This window comes from Phyllobates terribilis, unplaced genomic scaffold, assembly GCF_046119375.1.
Source record: "Phyllobates terribilis strain yellow unplaced genomic scaffold, ASM4611937v1 Scaffold_1__5_contigs__length_1240528914, whole genome shotgun sequence".
In the NCBI taxonomy this organism is placed as follows: Eukaryota; Metazoa; Chordata; class Amphibia; order Anura; family Dendrobatidae; genus Phyllobates; species Phyllobates terribilis.
In genome coordinates, this window is record NW_027362761.1 from 1,044,360,610 (window position 1) to 1,044,387,632 (window position 27,023).

General features: G+C 41.1%; 1 protein-coding gene across 3 annotated transcripts in view; it reads right to left on the reverse strand.

The window, feature by feature from the left end:
* The window catches only part of FHDC1 (FH2 domain containing 1), a 65,850-nt gene that overhangs the window by 12,866 nt on the left and 25,961 nt on the right, over positions 1 to 27,023 (reverse strand). For all 3 annotated transcript variants that reach the window (XM_073645282.1, XM_073645289.1, XM_073645283.1), the window contains 7 exons: positions 20,957 to 21,018; positions 20,171 to 20,273; positions 11,654 to 11,739; positions 9,672 to 9,772; positions 1,018 to 1,088; positions 768 to 875; positions 46 to 116 (listed from right to left, as the gene is read on the reverse strand). In XM_073645282.1, the coding sequence (XP_073501383.1) occupies positions 46 to 116; positions 768 to 875; positions 1,018 to 1,088; positions 9,672 to 9,772; positions 11,654 to 11,739; positions 20,171 to 20,273; positions 20,957 to 21,018 (602 nt within the window). The remainder of the gene's footprint in view (positions 1 to 45; positions 117 to 767; positions 876 to 1,017; positions 1,089 to 9,671; positions 9,773 to 11,653; positions 11,740 to 20,170; positions 20,274 to 20,956; positions 21,019 to 27,023) is intronic.

Sequence of the window (27,023 nt, forward strand, 5' to 3'; positions counted from 1 at the left end):
ATAAAGACAATGTGTGCAGAAGTCCACATAGACACTTCTATTTACCTGGCAGCTTCATTTACATGAAGCAGCGTCTCAGAAAACGTAAGTAATGTAGCATCTTTTTTCTGGGCTTCCTAAAAAAATAAATAAAAAAAAATTGTTAATGTGCATCTTAAGACTCATGAAATAATAAAATAAGTTATTGACATGACATTAACTATGGGGTGCTGGAAAATTATTTTGTTTTGAGGAGACATCCCCTTTAAGCGTTATCAAGGCATGTGTGTAATAAGAATGGAGATTCGCTCACTCAGTAACCTAGCATGTTACTAGGATAGCTAAAACTGAGACACTAATAAAAAGAATCACTCGATCTGGTGGACACTGTTCAGTTATTAGAGAGCTATTCATGTGAATGGCCAGCAGGTAATGCGGCACTTTTCATGCTGCCCTCAGTGACAGGTGGTAGTGGTGAAGTGGCGCTGTCCATATGCAACAAACCTTCTAATAGCAAATAACTAATACAAATTGCTGAGCTTATCTGAAATATAATGCGCTACAACTGCTTCTGGTAAAAGAAAGCCGTCATACCATGCAGACCACTAATAAGACTTATTTGCCCGTTACAGCCTTAAAAGCAGACAATGACCCAGTCATAATTTTTTTTGTTCCACTGAATGACCACTTGAAGATTAAAAATGATCCAACATGGTACATTCATTAGATCCATACAAATGAGTAACAATCATCTACCTAGAAAATAACCAAGACTGGACTACACGTACCAGAGCCACAAAATGTAACAGATTCATTCCCGGTTTATTGGCCTTTGTGTCCGCCAGCCTGAGCAGTGATGACAACTTAAAACCAACAGCATTGCCAGCATATCCACCCTGGAGAGAAAACATAGGCAATGTAAGCACTAGAAGGTCTCAGAAAACACGTCAAATGGGAATTCTACAGGGAGCTGGGGAGGCACAAGCCGTATTATGGAAGAGATAGGTAATGGTGATAATCAGGAGGCTTCACACTTACTGCATTCATTATGTTCCCCGCTTGCAGGACCAAGTACAAGATGGAGTGTAGCTGCTCGCATGACATTAGTTCTAAAAGAGGAAAAGAATAAATCATTAAGGAATGCTCAAAAAGGACCTCAATGAGATTTTATTTTCTTTAGGAATTGAAACCATAGTAAAAAAAAAAAAAAAAAGTGATTTTACTTTGTGGCAACTTGACTCCAACTAAAACCCATCATAGAAGATTAGTGTAAAAAAATAAGCTAAAAAAATTACGCTAGAGGCAATCCATGCTTTTGTTCTATCCTTGTCCCACTTCTGTACAGACCTATGTAATATAACTCTCTGCTCTGCTGTAGCAACTGTAATTCATCCCCAGCTCATTATTCATGGGTTTCATGACAGCACAATGCTTTTCGATACAGGATGCTCCAACGCTGTAGTAAACACTGCTCTGGTCGGCATTACTTACAATGGCGTCATCTCCTCTCATATTTCTGGTTCAAACAGGGAAAAAACAATTGTGCAGAACTGAGAGAACTAGTTTCCAAAGTTGGATAAGAAAATGGAGCTGCAAATCCAAAGTCATACTGTACATCATTGCTCTTGATGGTCTCTGTACAGTCAGTATGACTAATTATGTATCAGCGCATCACCTATTGTGCACGGTCATCTCATTATCCGGTAATTGGCAGCAGAAATCAGGAAGACTTGTCCTTTGTCCACCATTAAAATTGTTGTAGGTGTAATCTGATAATTTCCCTACACATTTTGTCTCATTTCACTGCTGCGGTTTGATGATGTCCTTAACAGTACAAAATATCACTCACCAAACCAAGCCAATAATTGCAGATTATTGAAGCCACATGCGTAACACTAATTTTTTTATTTTATTATTTTTTTTTTTTTATGAACGCTCAGCACTAGGCACATTCCTACAGAAAACACAAATCTAATGGTTTCACAAACAAGGTTAAATAAAGGGTCAAAAAAAAACAAATTTTTATCAGTTATGCATCACAATCTAAAAGGATCCATTAGACATATAGAGTTTATAGACAGAGGAGGATTAGAAGAATGGCCACTAAACCATGAAGAAAGTAATAATAATAATGACATTTTACAGCAACTCATATGAGACTCTGTGGAGCCCTAGTCTTAAAGGGATTTTCCCACGAAAAAAAATTCATATTAATCCATAGATCTTAGAATAATAATAATTTCCACAATTGGATGTGTTCAAAGATAATGTTCCTGTGCTGAGATAATGTTATAAATGTGCCCCTGCTGTGTACTATGTAATGGCTGTGTCTGACTGTACAGAACATGGTCTGATCATACCACATCTCCTGAGCAGAGGAGGGAGCAAAAGAGTATACAGACATTACAGCAAGGGATCACAGCTGCTTCGTTGATGTAAAACATTTTGCAAAAACAGGCAGGGAAATGCTTTATCTCACAAAAGAATCAGCTGTGATCCCCTGCTGTAACGTCTGTATAATCTCTTTCGCGTCCTCCCCTGCCCAGGAGCTGTGGTATGATCAGACCATGTTCCTGCACGGTCAGACACAGCCATTACACAGTACACATAGCAGAGGCACATTTATAAGATTATCTCAGCACAGGAACATTTTTTTTAAACACATTAAATTATGGAAATTTTTTATATTATTCCAAGATCTATTGATTAAAACCAACTTTAAAATTGACTGTTTGTGGGGAAAACCCCTTTAAAGTGATCTTAGCTGGAATATCTTCTTATAGTAAAACACCAGAGAGGAAAAAAAAAAATTAACTACTCCTGGACTGCCTATAGACTACAAATGTCTGATTGGTCCTCACTTTGCTCTGCACCGACGTTCTAAAAAGTCAATGCAGAGTAATCAGCTTGTACGCGATTGGCTGTGTCCTACAGTCGGCGCAGAACACCGTGATCATGTGAATACTGGGTGTAGGTTGTAGGGAGAGAATAAGAGCCGCTGGGTCCCAGGAGACCCAGTCAGCTCTGGGTCTTTGCAAGCAGGAGGTTAATAGAACAACCTCAGTTACAAGGGAAGTCAGCGATAAAAAAAATAATGTATTAATATGGCCCCCTCCACACCTCCAACGGACTGGAGGGACAGTGTGTGAAATAAATGTAAAAATAAAATAGAAAAAAAAAAGCAGAAATGTAAAAAAATGCCAGTATTAATCACAATTTCTAGTTCCTCACCCATAAAAAAAAAAAAAATATATAAATATATATATATAAATATATATATATATAAAAAAAAAATTCTACGCAAATGCAATATAAAAATTTTTTTAGCAGCCATTTGTGGTTGCTAAAAAAAAAAAAATTATTGTAAAATAGACATGCATTTTCTATTTTACTAAAAAGGAAGGAGAAAAAAAAAAAAAAAAAGGATAGGAAGGAGGGGAAAAATGGAAAGGAGGATAGAAGAAAAAAAAAGTGAGGAGAATAAAAAAAAAAAAAAAAAAAAAAGTGAAACATTAAGTCCCACATACCATGAAAAATGGTGGGAAAAATTATTTGAAAATCTGAATGAGAAAAAAAATCTTTTTTTTTTTAATCCATTAAAAGTGCATATATGATAAAACCCAAAAATGGGCCTGGTCAGGAATATGGGAAAAAAAACAAAAACAAAAAAAAAAAATCGCTTGGTCCTTAACTGGCTAATAAAGAATAATAAAAAAATAAAATAATTGTGAGAATAGCTTTTGGTCACTCCAACAGATTTTTTTTTTTTTTTTTAGAAATCTTTAATGCGACAGCGAGTATAATGTAAAGCTCAACTTTAAGCTTTTAACATGACTAGTACATATTAATAGCAGGCAGTTTCTGTTGACAAGCACCAGGAGCTGCGGACGCGAGAGGCCGAGTTTTAGTACGGCTGTGTGAACCTGGCCTTATGCAAATAAAACTTTACAATTCATTAACACTACAGATAATTTATTTTAAATTTCATTTAATTGAAGGTACATCACTCATCCTATAGCTCAGTGCTTCATAAGCTGTGTGGCGGCCTCACCAGTCAGGTGCCCACCAGATGTTGGCGAGGCCCCGATCACGACACAATTTTTACAGACGTGATTATAAATTGTATAGTCTTTAATATGGATGCATCAATCTCTGGGTTAGCAACATATTCGCCTAATTTTGTGTTTATTTTAGTGTTTTGTCTCTTAAACCCTATATAAAAAAGGTAACCTGAGCAAGAATTTTATTTTTTTAATGCTTTTCATCACAGATGGAGAAGCAGAGTCCTCATCTTGGTTTGTTTGGCGGGGTCTCAGTATTAATACTATGAAAAGCCCCGGTATTGCTCATGACCTCAATATTTAATGTTCCACAAGTTATATATATTTACTATATTCAGCCAAGTAGTTTGCATGTTTAATTTAGTGTGATTCAGTTTTTTCTACCCTCCCACATTACAATACACACACCCTAACAAAATGTGGGTCAAACCCGTAATATAATCCAAAATTATGTCTTGCAATAGCAAATGCTACTCGCCATAGTAATTACTGTGCCCATATGGGTGTGCATAATTATCTGTAAATCTGCCTCACTGGCTAAAAATTCCCCTGTGTATAAATGTGTATGTATGGCCGTGGTCGTAGCGTACCCTGCTCTTTCCCTGCACAGACATGGAAGGAGGCAACAATCCAGGAACATTGTGAAAACAAAAAAAAAAAAATCCATGTGACTAGCCCAGGGGGTGATGGGGATGACTCGGTACCCGGGCCTTTAGCCTGGCCTTTAGGGATGTCGCAGTGGTCGGCTCCCGGGCCCGTACCCTGGGCCTCTCCTTTAAAAAGGGGTTGGTGATTTGTTAAGTTTATAAAAGAGTTTGTGACGCCACCTGTGGCTTCTGGTGATGGTCACCAGCGCTGCGCAGTCCACTGAGGCTGATGATAAGGCAGCTGGATGGTATAGCTCCCCACAGGTGGAGCTAGGCCTCAGGGCAGTGTATGAACGGGGGTAGCAGGACGAGAGACCCCGCCGGGTCAGAGCAAGAACAGGGACAGACACGACAGTCACTTCAGTACCTTTTACTGATGGAAATTCAGGCACTCCCTAGAGCACTGTAGGGTGAAGGGTGTATGTCCGGATCCTCCCCAATGAGCGGGTTTTGGGCCTCCTGCTTCTTGACTCTGCGTAGTAAGTTTCTGACCTGCCTGGAGCTAGGCCTAACTTTGTCTCTGTCCTGCGCTGGCGGACCTTGTGGTAGGGCCTTCTCTTGGAGTGCACGTTCCCGACTTACGGGGCCTGTGTGTCTCCTGGCTCTGGTACGTATCAGCACTTTAGCGATCCTGGGACTTATAGTTCTCCAGGGATTCCGGTATATCTTACTGGGTCATGGAGATCCCAGTAAGCTTCGGACCCAGTGTCCGGTAACTGCTTCTTCGGGGTGAGCTAGTTAAGCTCCTCTGCCCCTATGAACTAACTCACTCTACTCGCCTTCAGCCTACTCGGACCCTCAATAGGCTACTCACACTAACGGCAGCTTGCCGCGCTTCACCGATCTTATGGCGCCGGCACACCTAAAGCTCACCTCTCTGAGCTACAACTGAGTCTAGAACACGCTCTTCTGCAGACTGACCTCTCTCAGGCTTCTACTGCAGGAACTCTCTCAACAGGTTTGCTTTCTGTCGACTCCAGTCTAGACTAACTGAGCTCGACTCTGCATTCAGGTTTGTACTTGCTGAACTCTCCAGAGGAACTGAGCTGCCTGGCTCCACCTTCCCTATTTATCTATCCCTAAGGGGCTCCCTCTGATGGTCTGAGGTGGAAGGTGGAGATGTGTGAATGGTTATGGGGGCCTCTTGTGGAGGAATCCTTCAATACACCCTTCTAGGATTTGTGATACCAAGCACAGCTGGGCTTCACACACGAGGTCCACCCGATCATCTTATATGCATAACGGCGCAGCGATCCTCCATTAAATAAGGTCAGGGAAATTTGCCATCTGGTACGTTAAATTTAAATCTGCTCCATTGGTTCCAGGACAAAGCTGCTTCCAGGAGGCGTCTGGAACAGTTTGCATTTTTCTCCTCATTGATGGTCATACTCTATCAATGGTGGAATAGGGTAAAATAGCTGTTCAGCTGACCACTATCTCATGCCTATGCTCACCTTAAAAGGAAAGCCATCATCAGAAAAAATTATGGTACCTATTTAAATTATTTTTTTTTGGCAATGCTTGTTTTCCCATATCACAATCTTTATAAATAAAAAATTGAAATTTTACAATTTACACATTAGACACTAGGGCTATATTAAACTCCTGCTCCCAATTTCAGGAGATCTACATTTACATTAGCCACAATGGTCGGGCTCCTACCCGTTCATTTGTATAGAAGCATATAAAGAGCGTGTGCAATTGTGCTTGTTGTGGGATGTGGCAGCCGTGGCATCGCCCATTCTGATTGGTGGATCCTGTCAGCTGTGTATAGAGGTGTTATATCAGTCATTGTAATCCTGCCACTTATAAGGAGCCTGCTGAAAACTTTCTTAAAGAAGTTGTCCACTACTAGAACAACCCCTACTCATACCCCACGTTTGGCCCCGATAAAATAAAAAATCTTATACTCTCTCTCCCATGCTGGCGCCGTTCCCACAATGTCAATGTGGCGCCCCTGAGGGTTCAGTCGCCACAGGGGTACTGCACCTCAGAACGAGGTATGGTATCTCCTCTCCCAGGTAAGGATGGAGTACTACACAGGACCCCAACCACACACTCAACACTACACCACTCCAGTTCTGTAGGGGGCCTAAAAAGCACCATAGTGCTGCCCCGGGCCTGAACGGAGGAGTTTGGGGGAACCAAAGTTAGGGGGAACCATGTAGTGAGTGAGGGTGGAGGAAGCATTTTACCTAAGCACTTAATTAGAATTCTATATAACTGGAGGCCATCTGGATAACAAGGTCTTTGGTCGTGGGTCTTTGGGACGGCAAGTCAGCACAAAGCTGCAGCCGGCCGAGGGTCCACGGTTCCCTGTCTCAGGCCTCGAGACGGGGGGTCGGGGCAGAGTTATAACCGGCTCTGTCCCCGGTCAGGGTCCAAGCAAGAAGGCCCAGGAGGGGAACAGAGGAGTTAAGCTCCACAGGCGAAAGGATCTCAGGGGGTGCAGACAGAGCGGAGTCGCCACCTGCATACCTTATTCTGGCCCGGCCAGAGAGACCCTGCCACAAAAAGGGGTACCGGTCCCCGATTATCTGACTTTGCACTTCACGTCTCTGTCGGAAAAGTCCGGAGGCTTATGTGGATCCCAGGGGGATACGGACGGAGCGGAGTCGCCACCTATATGCCCTAATATGAGTTTGTCCAGAGGGACCCGGCCTTAAGCCACGTTCTCACCACAAGTCACCAAAAAGGGCACCCAGTCGGTCCGGGATCTACACGTTATCCACAAGGGACATCGCAGTATCCATACGGGACTCAGTGGGGGACACAAGGCGGGAGAAGTTCAACAAGAGAGGAACACACTTGAGCGGGGGTCCTGTCAAGCGCTCCTGAACTACCTGGAGTGTGCTGAACCCCACCCTGGCGGCCGCAGCTCGCCGTGTGACAGCAGAGAGAAGCTCTGAGCTGACAAAACACCACAGTGAGTAAAGACTCGGATGACTTCAACTACTGCCTCTGTCTGTTCTTTCCTCCGTGGCTCCGCACCCACCGACGCTCTATTCTACACCCTCTCTCTAAGCTGCCCTGAGGCCCCGCTCCACCTGTGGGGAGCCGCACCAACTAAGCTGCCTGAACACCGGCCTCAGAGGACTGTCGCAGCGCTGGTGATCCTCACCAGACACCACAGGTGGCGTCACGAACATTCCCCTATCCCATATAACTTTCCCCCTTCTTTTAAGAGTGACCCCAGGGTACGGGGCCGGGAGCCGGCCACCGCGACATCCCCCGAGATCAGGCAACAACAAGACCCGGGTGCCGAGTCGTCATCCCCATCCCCTGGGCGCGTCATCAACACTTGCTCTCCCCGGGGCTGTGGTGCGGTGTTGTGACAATCAGCGCTTGCATCACTGTCCCCACCTCCTGTCGAATTAAACATGAAGAGGAAGTCTACACTGCGGCTGATCTCTGACTTCCTCTTCATGTTCAATTCGACAGGAGGCAGGGACAGTGACACCGGCGCTGATTGGGGACCGGGTTCACATGTCACAACAACCGCACGGGAGCCCCGGGGAGAGCGAGTGCCGACATTGCAGGAACGGCGCCAGCACCGGAGGAGAGTATAAGTTTTTTTTTATTTTATTGGGACAAAGCATGGTGTATGAGAAGGGGTTGTCCAAGTAGTGGGCAACCCCTTTAAAGAGCAGGAAGTAAGTCTAAAAAAGCCCCACAGGTCACTGTAATAATTGAAGTTTTTTTTTTTTTTTTTTTTTTAAAATACGTGCAACATAAAAACCTGATTTAAACAATAAATCCTTTTCTAACAACACATCCCCGCCCTTACACTTGCCAGCCTTTTCAACTGAAGCAGCTGTATTCTAGGGAGACAAAAATAAGCTCAACACACAATGTTTATCGTCTAGGGAAAGCAGGCTTCCATAGGAACCTGCGGCTTCTGTTTTGTATACAAGGTATAACGATCTGTATACAAAGCAAATCGCACAATCTGGGATTTGTTGACTGGTATCCTTTACATATTTTTAAATATTTCTTCACTAAAAAGCAAAAAAAATAAATGGCACATTATTATAAACACACTGCCCATTTTGTTTCCTCTCTGTCATCAGATTTCATCAACACAAAAAAAACTACAAACATTACTAAATAAATTTCTTAGACCTGATGAGGCTCGTATACTTACTTTGAAAATCCATATTCTCATTTTAATCTCAGACAGGAAAACTTTCAAAATGGGGTATACAGCAGTTTAGTCATTGAATTTCAACGTAAGTATATCAGCCTCATCAGTCCTGAGAGATGCCTGCAAGTGAAATCTGATGACACTTGTGCTTCAAAAGCAATCTCATTTTCCATGATGGGAGAATATGGCTAGCTTTCTTAAGGGTAGGGAATAACTTGCTATTTTGGAAAAACCTATTTAAATGAAATCTCTGGAAAGGATAAGTGTGGCCTCGACATTGTTTTTTTTTCTAAACCTGGAGGTACAGACAAACGTTCATCATGATCTCCGTCACATCTGTAATCATGGCGGGGATTCTCTCTTTTCCGCATCACTTTGAAGCAAATTAGTTAATTATGCATCTGGTGTGTAGTCATAAACCAGGGAGGTTTTCATAGCGAGCCGCAGAATCTTCAGAAGTGGCGGAATGGTTTCTCGCTCATCACAAGCCAGTTTATGGACATGGTTTCCTGACAGACATATGCATGTGAAATATTTTATTTATATAGCGCCATCATATTCCAAAGCGCATTACAGACATTATCCTCACAATCTAGATTTCCTATCAGTATGTGTTTTGAGTGTGAGAGGAAACCGGAGAAAACACATCAAACACGGGGAGAACATACAAACTCCTTGGAGACGTTATCCAAATATTAGAGAAATATAAAAAACATACATTGCATGGCTCAGTGTGGATACCAGAGCAATCTAATCACCTCCCCAGATCACGGCATACCTGTGCGAACTGTAGATTATATAGAAGGAAAGGAACAATATCATGAGCTTCTGATCACTCACCTTTTGTAGCTAATCGGATTATCATCATATCCTGATTCAGAGAGGAGTAAGAGGGTGAAAACTCTTTCTTCAGCACCAGGGCTTCTATTCGCAAGGAATAACTGGGGGGAAAAAATAAACATCTTTGTCTAAGGCTTATTTGTGTTAAAGCTTTGGTTTTGCATAGAGACATATTTGCATTACTAGCAAATATGGCAGTACAATGAGACATTACTACACAGGTATTTTACATAACAATCCTTCTTAGTCACTTGGACAGGAGCCTCATATCTGTCTGGTGAAATGTTAATAGGAACTCCAACACTTTCTTTGTACTTTAACAAAGAGTTTAGCTGATTAGCACAAGTACAAGCATCTCTGGGACTCTGGAAATGCCAGTGTATCCATCAACAAGCCAAGCCAACCCTGAGTGAGTCACAGGCCAACGCCTTGTAGAGCCCTGAACACAAAGTCATAGGGAAACTGATGCAAGAGTGTTGATAACACAAGATGTCATAATGTCAATCACAGAAATGAGAATAGGACTGCATTGTTCTTACAGAAAAATCTATGGAAGACTTGGCAAATCTCCTACAGAACCATAATCTGATGTAGACGGACCTGGACTGTCAACACGTCATTTCAGTCTCAGGTCTAAATAAAAATGTACTAAAGTCAGAAAGAATCCAACTATCTGATCTAGCCTGAACTGCAAGATCTAGCCCAATTTAAAGAAGGCTGGTCACCACCCCTGACATGTCAGTTTAAGAAAATAATTGCATTCCCCGTGAAATACCAGTTCTAGAGCAGCTTTTCGTATGACCCTGAATTGTGTAGCTCCTCTACTAAACCTCCTGGAAATTTAGGAATAAACTGACAGCTGGTTGTTACCAGGAAGGGGGTGTGTCCCTGCAACATCGGACACTGTCCAATCAGTGGTGTCTCTGCACCCAATTAATAAAGGGAATGCTAATGCCCAGCTGTCAATTTATTTCTAAATTTCCAGGAGGTTTAGTAGAGGAGCTACACAATTCAGGGTCATACGAAAAGCTGCTCTAAGGTACAGTTCTAAGAAAAAACTCTCAAGAATTGTTATAAGGAATACAATTATTAAACACAATCCACTCAGAATTCTACAGCTACTTTTAAAAGAGGACCTCTCACTTGATGTATAAAATTTAAAATGGGTACCTCCTCGGATTGGTGCTGCTCCATTGATTCTGGAACAGTTTTTCTTTTTCTTCTGTGCCCCTCCATTCCAAAGTTGTGACATGACATCCAAGAATAAAAGGTGAAGATTTTCCCTGGAACCACCTGGGCGTAAACCCCAGAACCTCTCTGTGGGCGTGACTGTCTTTTAATTGGCCAGAAACAGAGGAGAAGAAGCAAATACCTATAGACAAGATCTGTGGAATACGCCCAGTTGGTTGAATTACATTTTAACTTTGGAACAAAAGGGGCAAAAAAGAATAAGAAAAACTGTTCCAGAATCAGTGGAATCATGACAATTGGAGGAGGAACTTAAAAGTAAAAAGATCCAGTGAAAGGTACTTTAAAAAATAATAAGATTATAATTATAATATAAATCACACAAAATCCTACAGTTAAGCTAGATAAGACATACATTGTGTAAGCTGCCTATTTTCAAGAAATCCTAACAAATTGTCCCACTGCTAGGACCCCCAGAGACAAGCCGTACGCTGTGGGGAACATTAGAATAAATTTTCAATTTGACTGCAGCACCACCACAGGAAAATATACTATTATACATTTTTATTGAGATTAATAGCCTGTCCATGTAATGGTTGTGAATAGTCCTCCACAATTTTTATTTGTCTGGCTTATAGATCATTGTCTTAAACAAGTGGATCCTCTAATAACACAATGTCTTCAATGGTTTTTTCGATTTTCCAATGACCGGGTAAATTGAAATACAGATAAATGACCCAGAATCCAACAAATTCACACCATAAAGTCTACATGATATTTTGGTTTTAACTTACTTTGGCACTTGAATCAGCATGTACATGAAGGAATCCGCCAGGGACAATTTTGTGATTTCACCATTGAAGGCTTTCAACTTCTTCACCTACAAAGAAACACAATTTAGACAGATTAGATTATTGCATGCACATCAATACAGGAAAATCAGACAGAATAAGCACAAACATAGGAGGCATCCAGACTAAAAGCTATCAATTCCAGGTGGTTTATTTTATTCCATCGAAACAGGATAGCGCAATTGTTCCCAATATGAAAAGACACTCCCAGATCGTACCGCACACTAAGCCGATAATAGTCCTTCCAAATTCCTTTTTTCCCCCCACATAACTCTGAAATTGTTTTATTTCTATATAAAGACAACCCTGTAAAGTTATTTGTAATCCCATATGTAGCTAACGCAGCATGTTAAGACAAGATAGGATGTAAAAGCAGAAACAAAATGTATACACGTATAATTTTACCTAATCCCTCACATAGTATACAAAAACACAATGGGCTGCAATAATAGGATTTTAGCACAGTGTATTATTAAAGAATTATCTATACAGGTATATGTCATATTTGACATAGAAATCTTTTACAAATCTAAGAACAAATTCAGATATACTGCACGCAACGTGCTAAATTAGAGAAAAAAAAAATAGAATGGGACATTTGTAAAGGATAAGTAAAGTAAATGGATGTTTCCTGGCAATAGAATTATATCGCAGGATTCTGGACAAAGAAAAATTACGGTAACTAGTATTGTATTTTTTTTTTTTTTTTTAATAGTATTACCAATATTTTTTTAATTTGCCATTTTATTTTACTGCAGCTAAACCTTTTTTGCAGTAATACAGTAACAGAGATGATCACAAAGTATTCCCTATGAAAAACGAATGCCACCTACTTCCCTCCTCTCTCTCAATGCACAACATCTCCAAAGCTGGCCACATCCTCTGGAATAAACTTCCACAGCCTACTAAACGTGTTCACACTTTTAAACTATAATCAAATGTTGAAAATATCTGCAGCAAAAACCACGTGTTACATGCAGATTGTACAGTGGATCTTACTGAGGACAAGCTGGAGATTTCATCCTTTATTGTAGATTTTACGCTTTGCAATACAAAGTCCTCAAAATGACTTTACATGCTGACGATTCTCCGGCGGAGAAATTTACCGCAACGTGTAGAGGAGATTTCTTCAACTCTCATCTACTCAGCTAGTACTTTTTTACACTGCAGATTTTCTGAATGCAAATCTGCAACACATATGCAACGTTTGTGCATATCCTTAATCCCTGCTTACATGCGTTCTGTGCTTTTCACGGACAGAAGACGTTCCCATTATAATTTATGGGCTTGTCCATATGTCCGTCTGCTTTTCTCAGACCGATAGTCCACAAGCAAAAAAAAACAAACCAAACCTTAGAGACATGTCAGTTTTTGATTTGATTTGCAGATCAAACTCGATTAATCAAGTGAATGGATATGAATTACATTTGGATGTCCTCTATATTACGTCCATATGAGGTCAGTTTTTCGCTATAGTTATAAGAGAAGCTATGCAAACCTCCATTGGTTCATGTTGCAAAAGTGAACGGAAGACTAAAAACTGGTGAAAATCTGATGAAACACAGATCAGTCAGTCTTATCCACGTTGAAGTCATCCCTCTAAACTTGACTTCTTAACTGTATTTGCATCCTCAATTAAAACACTACAACCTCACAAAAAAAAAGTAAAATATTTTGCCTATTTATAGTGCATTTACATATGCCGATTTTGGCCACTTAATGCACCTTAAAGGGAACCAGTCAGGTCCCCCATGCCCTCCAACCCAGAAGCATTCATCAATTCCGGCCTAACCAGCCCTGTATAACGTTGAATGAAAACAAAGGTATAAAAAAAACGTTTATATTGTCCCAGTTTGCTTTACTAATGAGGGGTTTGACTAGTCAATGGGGTGTTAGTTGCCAGAGACTAGTCAGCCTGCTTTCTATGTCATCACGTAATTTGCACGAACAGAGTCATTTCGGCAGCGTCACTGCGGCTCTGAAGCTGGGAGTCCGCTTCCTGGCAACAGAGGTGCACTGAGGAATACCATAACCTATCTTCTGAACTTCTGGTCATGCGCCGTGTGCGCCTCTGAAGCTGGGAAGCGGACAACTGGCTACAGAGGTACAGTAACGCTGCCGGAATGAGCGGCGCGCACGCGCGAGATTTGCATGAGCGGCTTTGACTCTGCTGGTGCAAATTACGCTATCACGCACATAGGGGCGGGATAACATGGAAAGAGGGTTGATCAGTCTGGGGTAACTAACGCCTCATCGACTAGTCAAACCCCTCATTAGCATAGGAAAAGGGGACATTATAAATGCTTTTTTTATACCTGGTTTTCACTCAACGTTATACAGGGCTGGTTAGGCAGGGAATTTACTCATACATAGGTGAATGCGGCTGGCTTGGAGGGCATGGGGGACCTGACTGGTTCACTGCTTATTGTTGATGTAACAATTTCTTTGGCGTTCATTTACATGGGCCAATGAACAATGATAGGTACAATCTTTAACACGATTGTTCTGTCATAAATTACCATGTTATCAGCAGCTCATCACATGATGGGCTGCCCATAATGATTTTTTTTTTAAGCTGGCCTAATTGATCCGAACACTCAACAAGCGAGCATTTTGCTCATTTGTGAGGCAATAGCTGGCATGTTTAAAACGTTGCAGCAGTGTTTTTTTTTTGCTACAATGGCAGCAAAAATGCATTGTTTTGCCAGGATTTACCAAATTCATGGTATGGTAAAAATGTTACAGTTCGAACATGATTCCACCAAAAAGAACGCACGCAGCAGTCTCTCAAGTGGAAAATTGGGAACTTACTTTCCTATGAACACGCTTGGCAATTATGTACTTGTCATTAGGCTATAGGACAAGAATATGGTATCAAAAGATCCTCTAACAGGAGAATACCCACTGACATTATACAAAAACATAGTGGCATTCATACTACAGCAAACCAATGTAAAAAATATATAATATATATAGTGGCAATTTTTTTTCTTTATTTTTTGTTTGAGTAGTAGTAGTGAGAAAACAAGCAGCTTTTTCTGTTGTAAAGATGTGAAATAGAGATTTGAAGCAAACTACCTAGTATACCTTTTATATTGTCTCCAGCCTAATATTATGATTGATGACTTGTTGTCTTTAAGTGTAAGGATGGGAGATGTTCATACAGCTCATTGTGTCCTACATATGGAGCTGCAGTAACTCTTCTACGTGCATAGTTTACAGCTGCTAATTAAAACCACATTGTAATTTAATGCCCATTTAATAAAATATGTAGAGCCACTTTAACAATTCTTTTAAGATAGACAGACTATAAATGTCCTTAAATATTTATAGATTTTTCAAAGAAAAGCTCTGAAAATTAATAGTGGGACGTGCTCATAATTCAAGCTCATATTAAAAGCTTGGTGAAGCATTTGGCATCAGGGAAGCAGGCGGACGCAGGCAGACGGGCGGACGCAGGCAGACGGGCGGACGCAGGCAGACGGGCGGACGCAGGCAGACGGGCGGACGCAGGCAGACGGGCGGACGCAGGCAGACGGGCGGACGCAGGCAGATTCAGGCAGAGCACTGTGTGCACAGCTATGGAACACTCTTGTCAGGACAGCGATAACAGATGAAGCTGCGGGGCAAGGCTGCTGCCTGCATGTATAACAAAGCAAAATAACAGCCTTTGTATAAAGGGATTACCACTACAGATAGACGATCCCACAGAAATATACTTCTGCTCATCTTACTTCTCTCATTAGCAGTAATACCAAGTATTATCTTAGGTGTAGTTGCATTACATAGGGCCTAGATCATGGCTAAAGTCAAACCCTATACAGTATCCTGCATCTCTAAAGGGAATACGTTATTATTTCTTTTTTTTTTTTTTTTTACATATTAGAGGCAAAACACATTTCTTTTATTCGTTTCCTATCTAACCTGTTCTAGATTCTGATTGCAGATTTTTTATTCTTTTTTCTGTACGGGAATATGGGAGCCGAAGTCTTGCCAGAGCTTGTTAACAGCAGTCAGATATATGCTTTACTGCAGCAGCCTTGTGGCCATAAGAAACAATAGACAGGAGAAGTTTATTGACTTCTATGGGAGTTTGTTGTGGGCAGGTTCTGTGATCTGCCACTGTAAAGGAAGGGGGAGAAGGTGAGCTGTAACCATCACCTATTGTGGATGGTGGATCCTGTGGTGAAACCTTTTCTGATAATGAGATAAATCTGAAGCGCAGTGGCGTAACTTGAAGCTCATGGGCCCCAATTCAAAAGCTCCAATGGGGCCCCTAATTATTGCAAGTCTTTAATAGCATAGGTCTTTTTATACGGGCAAAAGGGACTTTTGGGGCCCCATACAGTCATGGCCAAAAGTTTTGAGAATGACACCAAAATTATATTTTCACATGATCTGCTGGCCTCTGGTTTTTATTAGTGTTTGTTTGATGTTTATATCACATACAGAAATATAATTGCAATCATATTATGAGTACCAATAGGTTATATTGACAGTTAGAATGAGTTAATGCAGCAAGTCAATATTTGCAGTGTTGCCCCTTCTTCTTCAAGACCTCTGTAATTCTCCCTGGCATGCTCTCAATCAACTTTTGGACCAAATCCTGAATGATAGCAGTCCATTCTTGCATAATCAATGCTTGCATTTTGCCAGAATTTGTCGGTTTTTGTTTGTCCACCCGTCTCTTGATGATTGACCACAAGTTCTCAATGGGATTAAGATCTGGGGAGTTTCCAGGCCATGGACCCAAAATCTCTATGTTTTGTTCCATGAGCCATTTAGTTATCACCTTTGCTTTATGGCAAGGTGCTCCATCATGCTGGAAAAGGCATTGTTGGGCGCCAAACTGCTCTTGGACGGTTGGGAGAAGTTGCTCTTGGAGGACATTCTGGTACCATTCTTTATTCATGGCTGTGTTTTTAGGCAAGATTGTGAGTGAGCCGATTCCCTTGGCTGAGAAGCAACCCCACACATGAATGGTTTCAGGATGCTTTACAGTTGGCATGAGACAAGACTGGTGGTAGCGCTCACCTCTTCTTCTCCGAATAAGCTGTTTTCCAGATGTCCCAAACAATCGAAAAGGGGATTCATCAGAGAAAATAACTTTGCCCCAGTCCTCAGCAGTCCACTCCCTGTACCTTTTGCAGAATATCAGTCGGTCCCTGATGTTTTTTCTGGAGAGAAGTGGCTTCTTTGCTGCCCTCCTTGAAACCAGCCCTTGCTCAAAGAGTCTCCGCCTCACAGTGCATACAGAAGCACTCACACCAGCCTGCTGCCATTCCTGAGCAAGCTCGGCACTGCTGGTAGTCCGATCCCGCAGCTGAAACAGTTTTAAGATACGGTCCTGGCGCTTGCTGGTCTTTCTTGGGCGCCCTGGAGCCTTTTTGACAACAATGGAAGCTCTCTCCTTGAAGTTCTTGATGATGCGATAGATTGTTGACTGAGGTGCAATCTTTGTAGTTGCGATACTCTTCCCTGTTAGGCCATTTTTGTGCAGTGCAATGATGGCTGCATGCGTTTCTTTAGAGATAACCATGGTTAACTGAAGAGAAACAATGATACCAAGAACCAGCCTCCTTTTAAAGTGTCCAGTGATGTCATTCTTACTTAATCATGACTGATTGATCGCCAGCCCTGTCCTCATCAGCACCCACACCTGTGTTAATGGATCAATCACTAAAACGATGTTAGCTGCTCCTTTTAAGGCAGGACTGCAATGATGTTGAAATGTGTTTTGGGGGTTAAAGTTCATTTTCTGGGCAAATATTGACTTTGCAAGTACAGTAATTGCTGTTAAGCTGATCACTCTGACATTCAGGAGTTTATGCAAATTGCCAGTACAAAAAATGAAGCAGTAAACTTTGGAAAAATTACTATTTGTCTCATTCTCAATACTTTTGGCCATGACTGTAGACTGCGGGGGCCGGGTGCGATGGCATTTCTTGCAACTATTGTAGTTACGCCCCCTGCTGAAGCGTCATCTCAGGAAGTGTCAGCTTTTTAGGCTCAGTGGCCACAGTGAAATTAGTCAAGATCAGTTATATGTAATTTTCTGATGACATTTTCCCTTTGAACAATAGGTTTTCTGTTTAGAACACAGACCACTATGAGAGTACGACACACATATGAGTGAGAAGTTAAAAAGGGTCGTACTGTCAAAAAGATATTGATGACCTATCCTAAGGATAAATTATTAATATCAGATCAGTGTGGTCAGACACCCGGCACTCGCATGATCAGTTATAATTTACATCTGGCCATCGCTGGAGCAAACACAGAGGTGTAATGCACAAGTCAATTCAGTGTGTAGTGGCCACTGCTGGGTACTGTAGGTCGGCTTTTATTCCCTTGATTTCTCTTGGCATTGTCACAATTTATATAACCAAGTGATCTGCTGATTTGGCTCCTACTGCCCTTGCTTTCTTACATATCTGTTCTGTGTCTACATGGGAGACAGCAAATCGGCAGATATTATCGTTTATCTGTGGTAGGAAAATTCTTTAAGATACGTTACTGTCAGCAGCCCCTGGGGGCAGAAAAAGAAAGTCCCATTCTTTGTTACGTGATGGTTCTGGTTAATAAATGTAAGAACATGGTCAGGAAAGATCCCCCTGTTGTATAGTCCTGCTCCTGATCATCATTACTTGGACCAGGCGTTGTGCACCATTTAGCTGGTACCTCGGGCGCACAGAAACAATCTGTAGGGAACAGCTGATGTTAGGGGTTGACCTACAGAAGAGGTGGATTCTAAAGTTCTCTCTCCCAGCTACCTTGGAGATCTCCTGTGTGCTCTATGAGAGAGCCACTGTCCTACTTCACTGGTGATGGCTTACCTCATTGACAGCAAAAAGGATTGTCAATCTGAAATCAGACTTGCCAGATCCTTCCACATCATCTGTTGGAGGAGAGTCAGGAGGCCCTAATGCACATTAGGCTAGCAACTGAGCCCGCCAATAATCGTCAGGTTAGGCTCACATTCTATGACCAAGGGCTTTTAGCCTGAAACGCGTCAGAAGAATTGACATGCTTTTTTAACCAGGGATATCCTATGCCTTTTTTCAACAAAATGGAATAAAGATTGAACTTTTTATATACCACATTGATCCTTTTGTTTTTTCCCCCATGTTCCTTCTGGTGGTCAACAGATGGGATTCCAAAGTGAGCTTACCTAGGAGCTGCTACATCTATTAACACACGGTGAGGCTTTTTCCTTTTTTCTACCTTATAGGCTCACATTAGTCTGATGTGTATGGGGGCCTCATTTGCTCCCACAATTAATCAACATCCCCAATGAGAGCAAACATGTATCCAAGTATTGACATGGTATATTGAAGTATTTTAGCCCTCATTTCACACTTGATACATTTGTCTGTAAACACATTATGTAATAGCAGCAAAGGATAGTCCTTTATGTTAGTGATTAGCTTCGGTGTCGCTGACAGAAATTATCTAGTCCCCGCAGGAAGGGTGTCAGCAGCTAATGGAAACTGGCAGTGGAATGTTGTGACCCGGCAGGATAGGATTTTTCCAACTTAAATATTCATTTTATGTTAGTTCACACTTTAAAACAAAGTACTGGGGAAAGGGTCATTTGCATCAGGATGAAAATACTAAACTATTGTTGAGAGGACTAGATCACAAAACATCCCTATAGAGCTTCTAAGGGGTAAAGCTATTCCTCCAATTTTTGCATCATTCAGAATAACAAACTACTGCAGAAAAATTGTCATTATTGAAAAGTTAACTGTAAGTGGATAAAAGCCTGAATAATACATGTGATCCTCTATCGTCCTCTGTAACTGTATATACAGTTCCCAAGTTCACAGAATAATAGCCAAGTCTGCTGGATGCGTCTATCAATGGAAAAAGTCACGTCACTAATGAGATCACAAAGTCTTTATCACCATTACCTTCTGTGCGGGAGAAGAAGTAACTCTTTACATGTCACCCATTATACTGCTGTAGCTTCAAAGCCACAATGTGTCACATCATTGGCGGATGCATGCAAGAAAGGCTTAAAGGGAACCTGTCACCACGAAAAAGCAGTCCAATCTGTAGGCACAATGTTATAGAGCAGGGGACAGTTGAGCAGATTGATATATAGTTTTGGGAGAAAAAATTCAGTATAACCTGTGTTTTCATCCTTTAAACCTCTGGTCTGGATTTTGGGTCCAATGGCAGTCCTATCAGTGACTGACAACTATATTTGTATAAATGTGCACACACAGATAACTGTCAGTCACTGATAACCCTGCCCACTAGACCCAAAATCCAGAGCAGAGGTTTAATTGATGAAATCACAGGTTATACAGAATCTTTTCTAACAAATATATCAATCTACTCAGCTCCCCCTGCTCTATAACATGGTGCCTGCAGATTGGATGGCATTTTCATGGTGACAGGTTCCCTTTAACATGAATACAGAATTTCAATGTACTGTTCATGGATAAGTTGTACCTCTTCAGCCTCTGGAGACATCTTGAGAAGTTCCTGAAGGGTTTCGGAGTCATACAAATCACACTTTCCCTTTCGAATATCTTCAATAATATGTTCGGCAGACCTAATAGCAAGTGAAAAAAGATTTACATAAACCATATAACATATCTATCTGCATACATACACATTCATGAATCGATGTACTCATCTACCATAGTGTTTAGCAGCACAGCCTTCAGAGGTAGGAGCAAAAATAATCCTCCGAGGAATAAAGCCGATTAAATAAAAAAAAAAAAATGGAGAATAGATGCAGCACTCCAAAGATTCCAATGAAAAAGTGAATTTATTCACCAAATATGCAATGTTTCAGCTGTCTCGACATGTATCTAACAGTGTTTATTTGATAAAGGCTGCATTAAGACAGCGGAAACGTAGCATATTTGGTGAATAAATTCACTTTCTTTCATTGGAACCTGTCTCTATTTCCATTATATGTAAATTAGATGTGATATAGTTTTGGAAACCTCAGATCTAGCGCTAGATGTAATGTGATAAAACTTTGGTATACTTGATACCCCTTGGTATTTTAGCCTGGGGTGTTAACACTTGCTTCATGGTGTATGAGAAATGTTATATACAAGACACCTTTACAACCACTTGCTGCAAGTTTTTAGACACAGATTTTAGCATTTTAAGATGTTTTATCCATTTTTTTTTTTAATGGTGTTTCCTTTAGTCTACATCAAAACAAATAAATAAAATCTAAAATAGTTTCCTATGTGTCCAAACAACTATGGTAGAACTCACTTTTTAAACTGTTTCAGGAATATCCCAATATTCATGCTTCGCTTGGAATCCAGCAGAGAAACCTGGAAAAGCAGAAAGAGTATATTTCTAGAAATGAACATCCACAATATTCATCTTATATTTGGTGGAAAGCTTAATCCGATGTGTACATTGCGGCACGGTGTGTGACAGACGCATGAATTATGTAGAACCTAGCAGCAGACGGTCCTGTAATGGATACAGGTAACAGCAGATTTCTCCTTCTAGATAAACCTGTAACGAGCAGAGACATTTCTTCTATTGAGGAGTTTTAGGCACTGGACACCTTTACTTAAAAACACCAATTACATTTCTTAAAAGAATGTTTTGGGAATCTATGGGCGTTACTTAAAGGAATATTCAAACATGAAGCATTTATCTCCCATCCAATCACCAGAACATCGAGATTTGGGACGTCTAGTCCCCCCGCCGCAAGCTTGAAGTATGTTTCATGAAATTGGGCATGCAACCCGTTGTAAAATCCACAACTGTGCTAATGCAGCCAGCGTCTGCATCATGAGGTTCAGGCAGCATGAATCTCCTGTCAGGTCCTCTCCAAGTACCTAAAATAGTCAATTTATAAAAATATAACTAGTTTGTAATTTGCTCCATTTAAAAATATTGTGCCATTTGTCAGTTAAAGAGATGGTCTTTAGCATCAAGGCTGCGTGCCCACTATGCGTTTTTCAAGCGTTTTTGCTGCGGAATTTCCGCAGTGAAAACGCTTAAAAAACACTTGGTAATATGTGCCCCATGGTCCCCAATGATAATCCGCATGTGCTGTGCACATGCTGAGGAAATTTCTGCTGCGGATTATCATTGCGGAAAAATACGCAGCATGTCCATTCATTTTGCGGACACGCAGCGTAATTGCCGCCATTGACTTGCATTGAACCGCATATTATCTGTGTGAGCACATGTGCCCATGCGGATATTATGGGATTCTATGTGCGGATGGTACCCGGGTCTGGAGAAGAGGGGATTCTCCTCCAGACCCGGGTACCATAGTACCTGTAGTTAAAAAAAAAGAATTTAAAATAAAAAATAAAGATTATACTTGCCTTCCGATGGCCCCGGTCTCCTCAGCTATGCGTCCAGTGTGTTGTATGGGTCGCGGTGGTGTGAAAGGACCTGCCATGACGTCATTTAGTCATGTGACAGGTCACGCGACCGCTGACGTCGGCTGTCACATGACTAAATTACGTCATGGCAGGTCCTTTCACACCACCGCGACCCATACAACAGACCGGACGCAGCAGAAAAAACACTGGGGGTCATCGGAAGGCAAGTATAATCTTTATTTTTTACCATTCTTATTCTTTTTTTTTTTTTTTTTTAACTATTACTTGGTCACACTATATAAATCCATGCCGGTTGCATGGATGTATATAGTGTGACCAAGTTGTCAAGCACTTTTCCAAGTGATGCTAAAATCGCTTGGAAAAGCGCTTGATAACCCGCATGCAGAAATGCATGCAAAAACACTTGACAAACGCATGTAAAATCCACATGCGCTTTTCCTGCCAGGGAGAAGCGGAAAAAATATGCAGCATTTCTGCATCGTGGGCACTTAGCCTTAGGAAGTATTTCTAAGGCCAGGGTGCGGCCCTGCACCTACTTCCGTCTTTGCAGTACAAGTTCCCCTTTTCCTTCCGGAGCAGCGCTCTGTTGAAATTTACAGATGTTTGGCGTCACATACACTTCTATGGTTCTCATTAAAGTCAACGATCCCAAAGAGGTCCATGAGAAGCTGACAGTTTTCAGGAACAAGCAGTTGCAGCCCATACTCCGTAACAGTAAGACTTCTATGGGCTCCACCAACCTCAATGGAACTCGTAGAACGAAGTCGAGGAGAAGGTAAGGAAATGCAAATTGCAGCAGAAGGAAAAGCATATTGAGGAAACTTCAAGAGCAGGACAGCATACTGGCACCAGGTATTTTCTACCTCATCCAACGGCAGCAAAATGTAGGAAAAGAAACCCCGATTACAGCTATGTATCACTTAGTTTACTGGGTGCAGCAGCTGTGACACAGAGTTCTTAGATGTAACATAAAACAGAGCTCAGAAAGCTGCCCCTGCCCACACCATGCTATCTATGTACATTGTCTATTGACAGTGAGCTGCTTATCACAGGATGGGGTGCAGTCGGACTAGCATGCACCTAAGCACCAGACCTGGTAGTGATAAAGTCCTAGTGATAAAACCTTCACTGTAAGTAAACAGCATAATAAATGACATATCGCTGAATTCAGTGTTTCGGCCCTCATCTCATGAGGTCTTCAGATTACATAACAAAAACCTGCTGATAGATTGCCTGTAATATTTTTATATTGAAATTAAAATTACAAAAAGTAGGAGTTTTATTTTTTTTTAAAAAAAGATTTCATTAAGGCCATTTTAGGTAGTGGGAAAACTCCATTAACTGCTATTTAGTTTCTTCAATATTCCCTACTTGCTTCTATTCCACCCAGGACACTTCAGACAAAGAACCCAGTGTTCCTAAATGGTCTTAATTCAAAATCCAAACACCTAAATCAGAGGCTTTGCCTACTACACTGTCTCTCCTCCATGCTTTACACTGCATTTAAGACTCTAAAAGAAATAAAAATAAAGTAAATCCACAGGGAAGTAACAAAAATGACACGTTCTTATAAACATGTTGCCCATTCTCACTGGCGTGGCTTGTGCCTTCTACGTGTCCTCACCCATTATATGTCCTGTAGGACAGGAGTCAGCAAACAAATTTGGAAAAGCGACGATAAGTATAATTAGTACGGAGCTTGTGCTCACCATAACATCACCCGGTAGCTATCAGTTACAGGTGCTATCTCATAATGGCGGAGCCTTGAACCACGTAAATTAAGAGAGTCTGTGCCCCTCCTGCATTATCATCTTCCTGCCGCACCATCAGCACTTTCTAACTCCGTCTATGTATAGTCTCTGAAAACAGGTCTTTATCTGGGGCAGCAGGACAAGGCACAGGATGTACGTTCTCTATAGAAAACTATTCCTGATGAAAACCAATCTTATTTTATCGTGAATAACGTGAGATATATCCAGGAATACTTGAGAATGAGACAATCCAATGTTGCATCATCAGCTCCGTTCGCACAGGTTTTTTTCTTTTTATGATGTTGGACTATCCAGACCTTAATAAAATGCGAGGAAACTGAAGTATCCAGGAAAAAAATCCATGAATGCATGGGAAGAACATAATACAAGTTGGACCTTAGGTTTGCTTTGAACCCATGGCCACAGTGCAACAAGGCACACATGCCAACCACCGGGCGGCCAACTAACCAAGGTCCACCAGTCCCCTGTGAGAAATGTTTGGAAAACATGCAAGTTCCTTTGCACCCTGCATTTTGAAGTAGAGCCTGTGCAGCCTCTCACCGCTCACGTAAGACCAGTTCTACTCCTGATTTCACGTGCCGATGACCGGATTAGAGGTCAACTTCTCTTACTACCAAAAACATATGAAGTAATCGGGGCTCTCCTTGTAAACTGAACAATGCCTTCACTTGTACATCACGGGGCTGGCTGTAGGCATACAGTAGCCAAGCTTCTCGGTGGAGTCACGTGTCATCGGTGGATGCCAAGGAGAACACAATAAACAGTAAATAAATACTCAGGAGAACATCCGCGTATTGCACCCAGGTTCAGAAGCTGCTATGTCACAGTGGGTACACGCTGTACCGTTCATTAACCCATTACAGATCGGGAGAAAGTTCCTGCCAGGATGTAAAGCTGACCTTACTAGCAACAAAGGCAGGAGACAACAATTATCTATTCATTTGTACTTGTATCACTAACTGATGTGCATGGAGTGAGTAATGTTCCCAAGGAAAGTCCCACAGTGAACCCAAGAGCAGAACGCCAACATGAAAATAGATATCCACAGAGTCCTCCATGCCCAGTTATGTGGATCTGTAACTATAAGCTGCACAACACAATGGGAATGATTGATAGTTCACTAATTAAATAGAATACACCAACATTATCGTACAGGTACAACGGCAGATAGAGCTCCATCTATATTGTTATTGCCCTTGCAATAAGGTAACATTACACCATGGCTGACTGATGTACCAGTGTAGATACATCACACACACGTCAGCCATAGCGTAATGTTCATTTATTGCAAATATACCTATCGAGGGAGAGGAAATATTAAACAGCATGTGTGAACATGCTGCCTAATATGTAGCAATATGTATCAATATGTTAGAAATGGAAAAATGGGCAAGAAGAATGATGATAGAGACTTTGACAAGGGGATATTGTGACAACTGCATCAGAGCTTCTCCAAGGGTGTTCCAAGTATACAGTGGTGGTGAGCGCCATGCAGAGGTGCCCCAAGGAAGGACAGCTTGTGAACCAAAGGCAAGGCTCATTAATGCAAGTGGGACGCGATGGCTAGTGCATCATTTGATCATTGCTGAAACAGTAAGGCCACGTTCACACTTTCAGTATTTGGTCAGTATTTTACCTCAGTATTTGTAGCCAAAACCAGGAATGGGTGATAAATCCAGAAGTGGTGAGGTGTTTCTATTATACTTTTCCTCTGATTGTTCCACTCCTGGCTTTGGTTTACAAATACTGAGGTAAAGAAACTGACCAAATACTGAACGTGTGAACGTGGCCTTAGTGTTGGCTTTCACAAACAACAGTCACATTAAACAGTGCATCACATCTTGCTTCCTATAGGGCTGTGTAGCTGCAGACTGGTCAGAGGACCCTTGCTGACCCCAATCCACTGTAAAAAATGCTTACAATGAATGGACCATGAAGCAATGAAAGAAGGTAACGTCGTCTAATGAATGGTTTGTACAACATGTGCGAGAAGAACAAGTCTGATCCATGGAGGCCCCACCTCACCATCTACAGGATCTGACTCACGTCTTGGTGTCGGATATTTTATACGTTTGGTAAAAGTCCATGTCATTACAGGTAAGAACTGCTTTTGTAGCACGAGGGGGACTTGCATAGAAATATATTATTTTTAAAAAATGATTTTATTTTCAAAAATAATACATTATTGAAAATATATTATATCTTTTTATGGGACAACACTCAAGATATAACAATTTAATACAATGTAAAAGTAGTCTGTGTACAGCTTGTATAACCGTGTAAATTTGGTGTGCCCTCTAAATAAAGCACATCTTTTAAAGTCTAAGTGAGGGGTGTACTCAATTTTGTGATATACTGAATATGAATTTAGTCAGAACAAATCTGTTTGGCTTTTTTTCTTTTTCTTCCAAGTTAAAAAAAAAACCAAAACCCTGACCTATCAAAACATAAGATTTTGTAACCCATACAGTAGACGCTGTGAAACACTCAAAAAAAATCCTAAAAATCGCGACACCTCCCCACAAATAATGCACTGAAATTCTAACAAAAGTTTAAAGCTCTCAAAAAGCGTCTTTGATGGAGGGAAAAAAAGAAAAAAAAAAAAAAGATGATGTGTCTTACAAATTAGCAACGAAAACCTAAAATCTTTTTTGAACCACTAAAAAACAAACAAAAAACTACAAAAAAACATACAAATTTGGTGTCACCATAATTGTACTAACCCGAACAATCATGTTGACAGGTCATTTTTACTGCACATTAAACTCAGTAAAAACAAAGCCTTTTAATAAAAAAATTTAAAAAAAAACAACTACCACACAAATGGCAGAATTGCTTTGGTCACCATTTCACCTCACTTGGAATTATTTTTGTATGTTGATATATAGATAGAAAAAAAAAAAAGTTATATGACTGGAAGAAAGGGAGGGAAAAAATGAGTGCAAAACCAAAAATTGACTGCAATAGGGAAGGGTTAAACAGCTAGATTTCAGTTACCCAAAATGATAAGACGGCTTCCCGTTTCTATATCGGGAGGGAACTTGGTAATTTCTAAATAACCTACGAGCCCCTTATCTTAGGACATAGATTCAGACAGACCAATGAAACAGCAAAACTGAGCACTTTTGTAATAGAATACCATAGCTGAGACGCACCCGAATACTTATTATACCAACAAAAAGGAACAAGATGGTG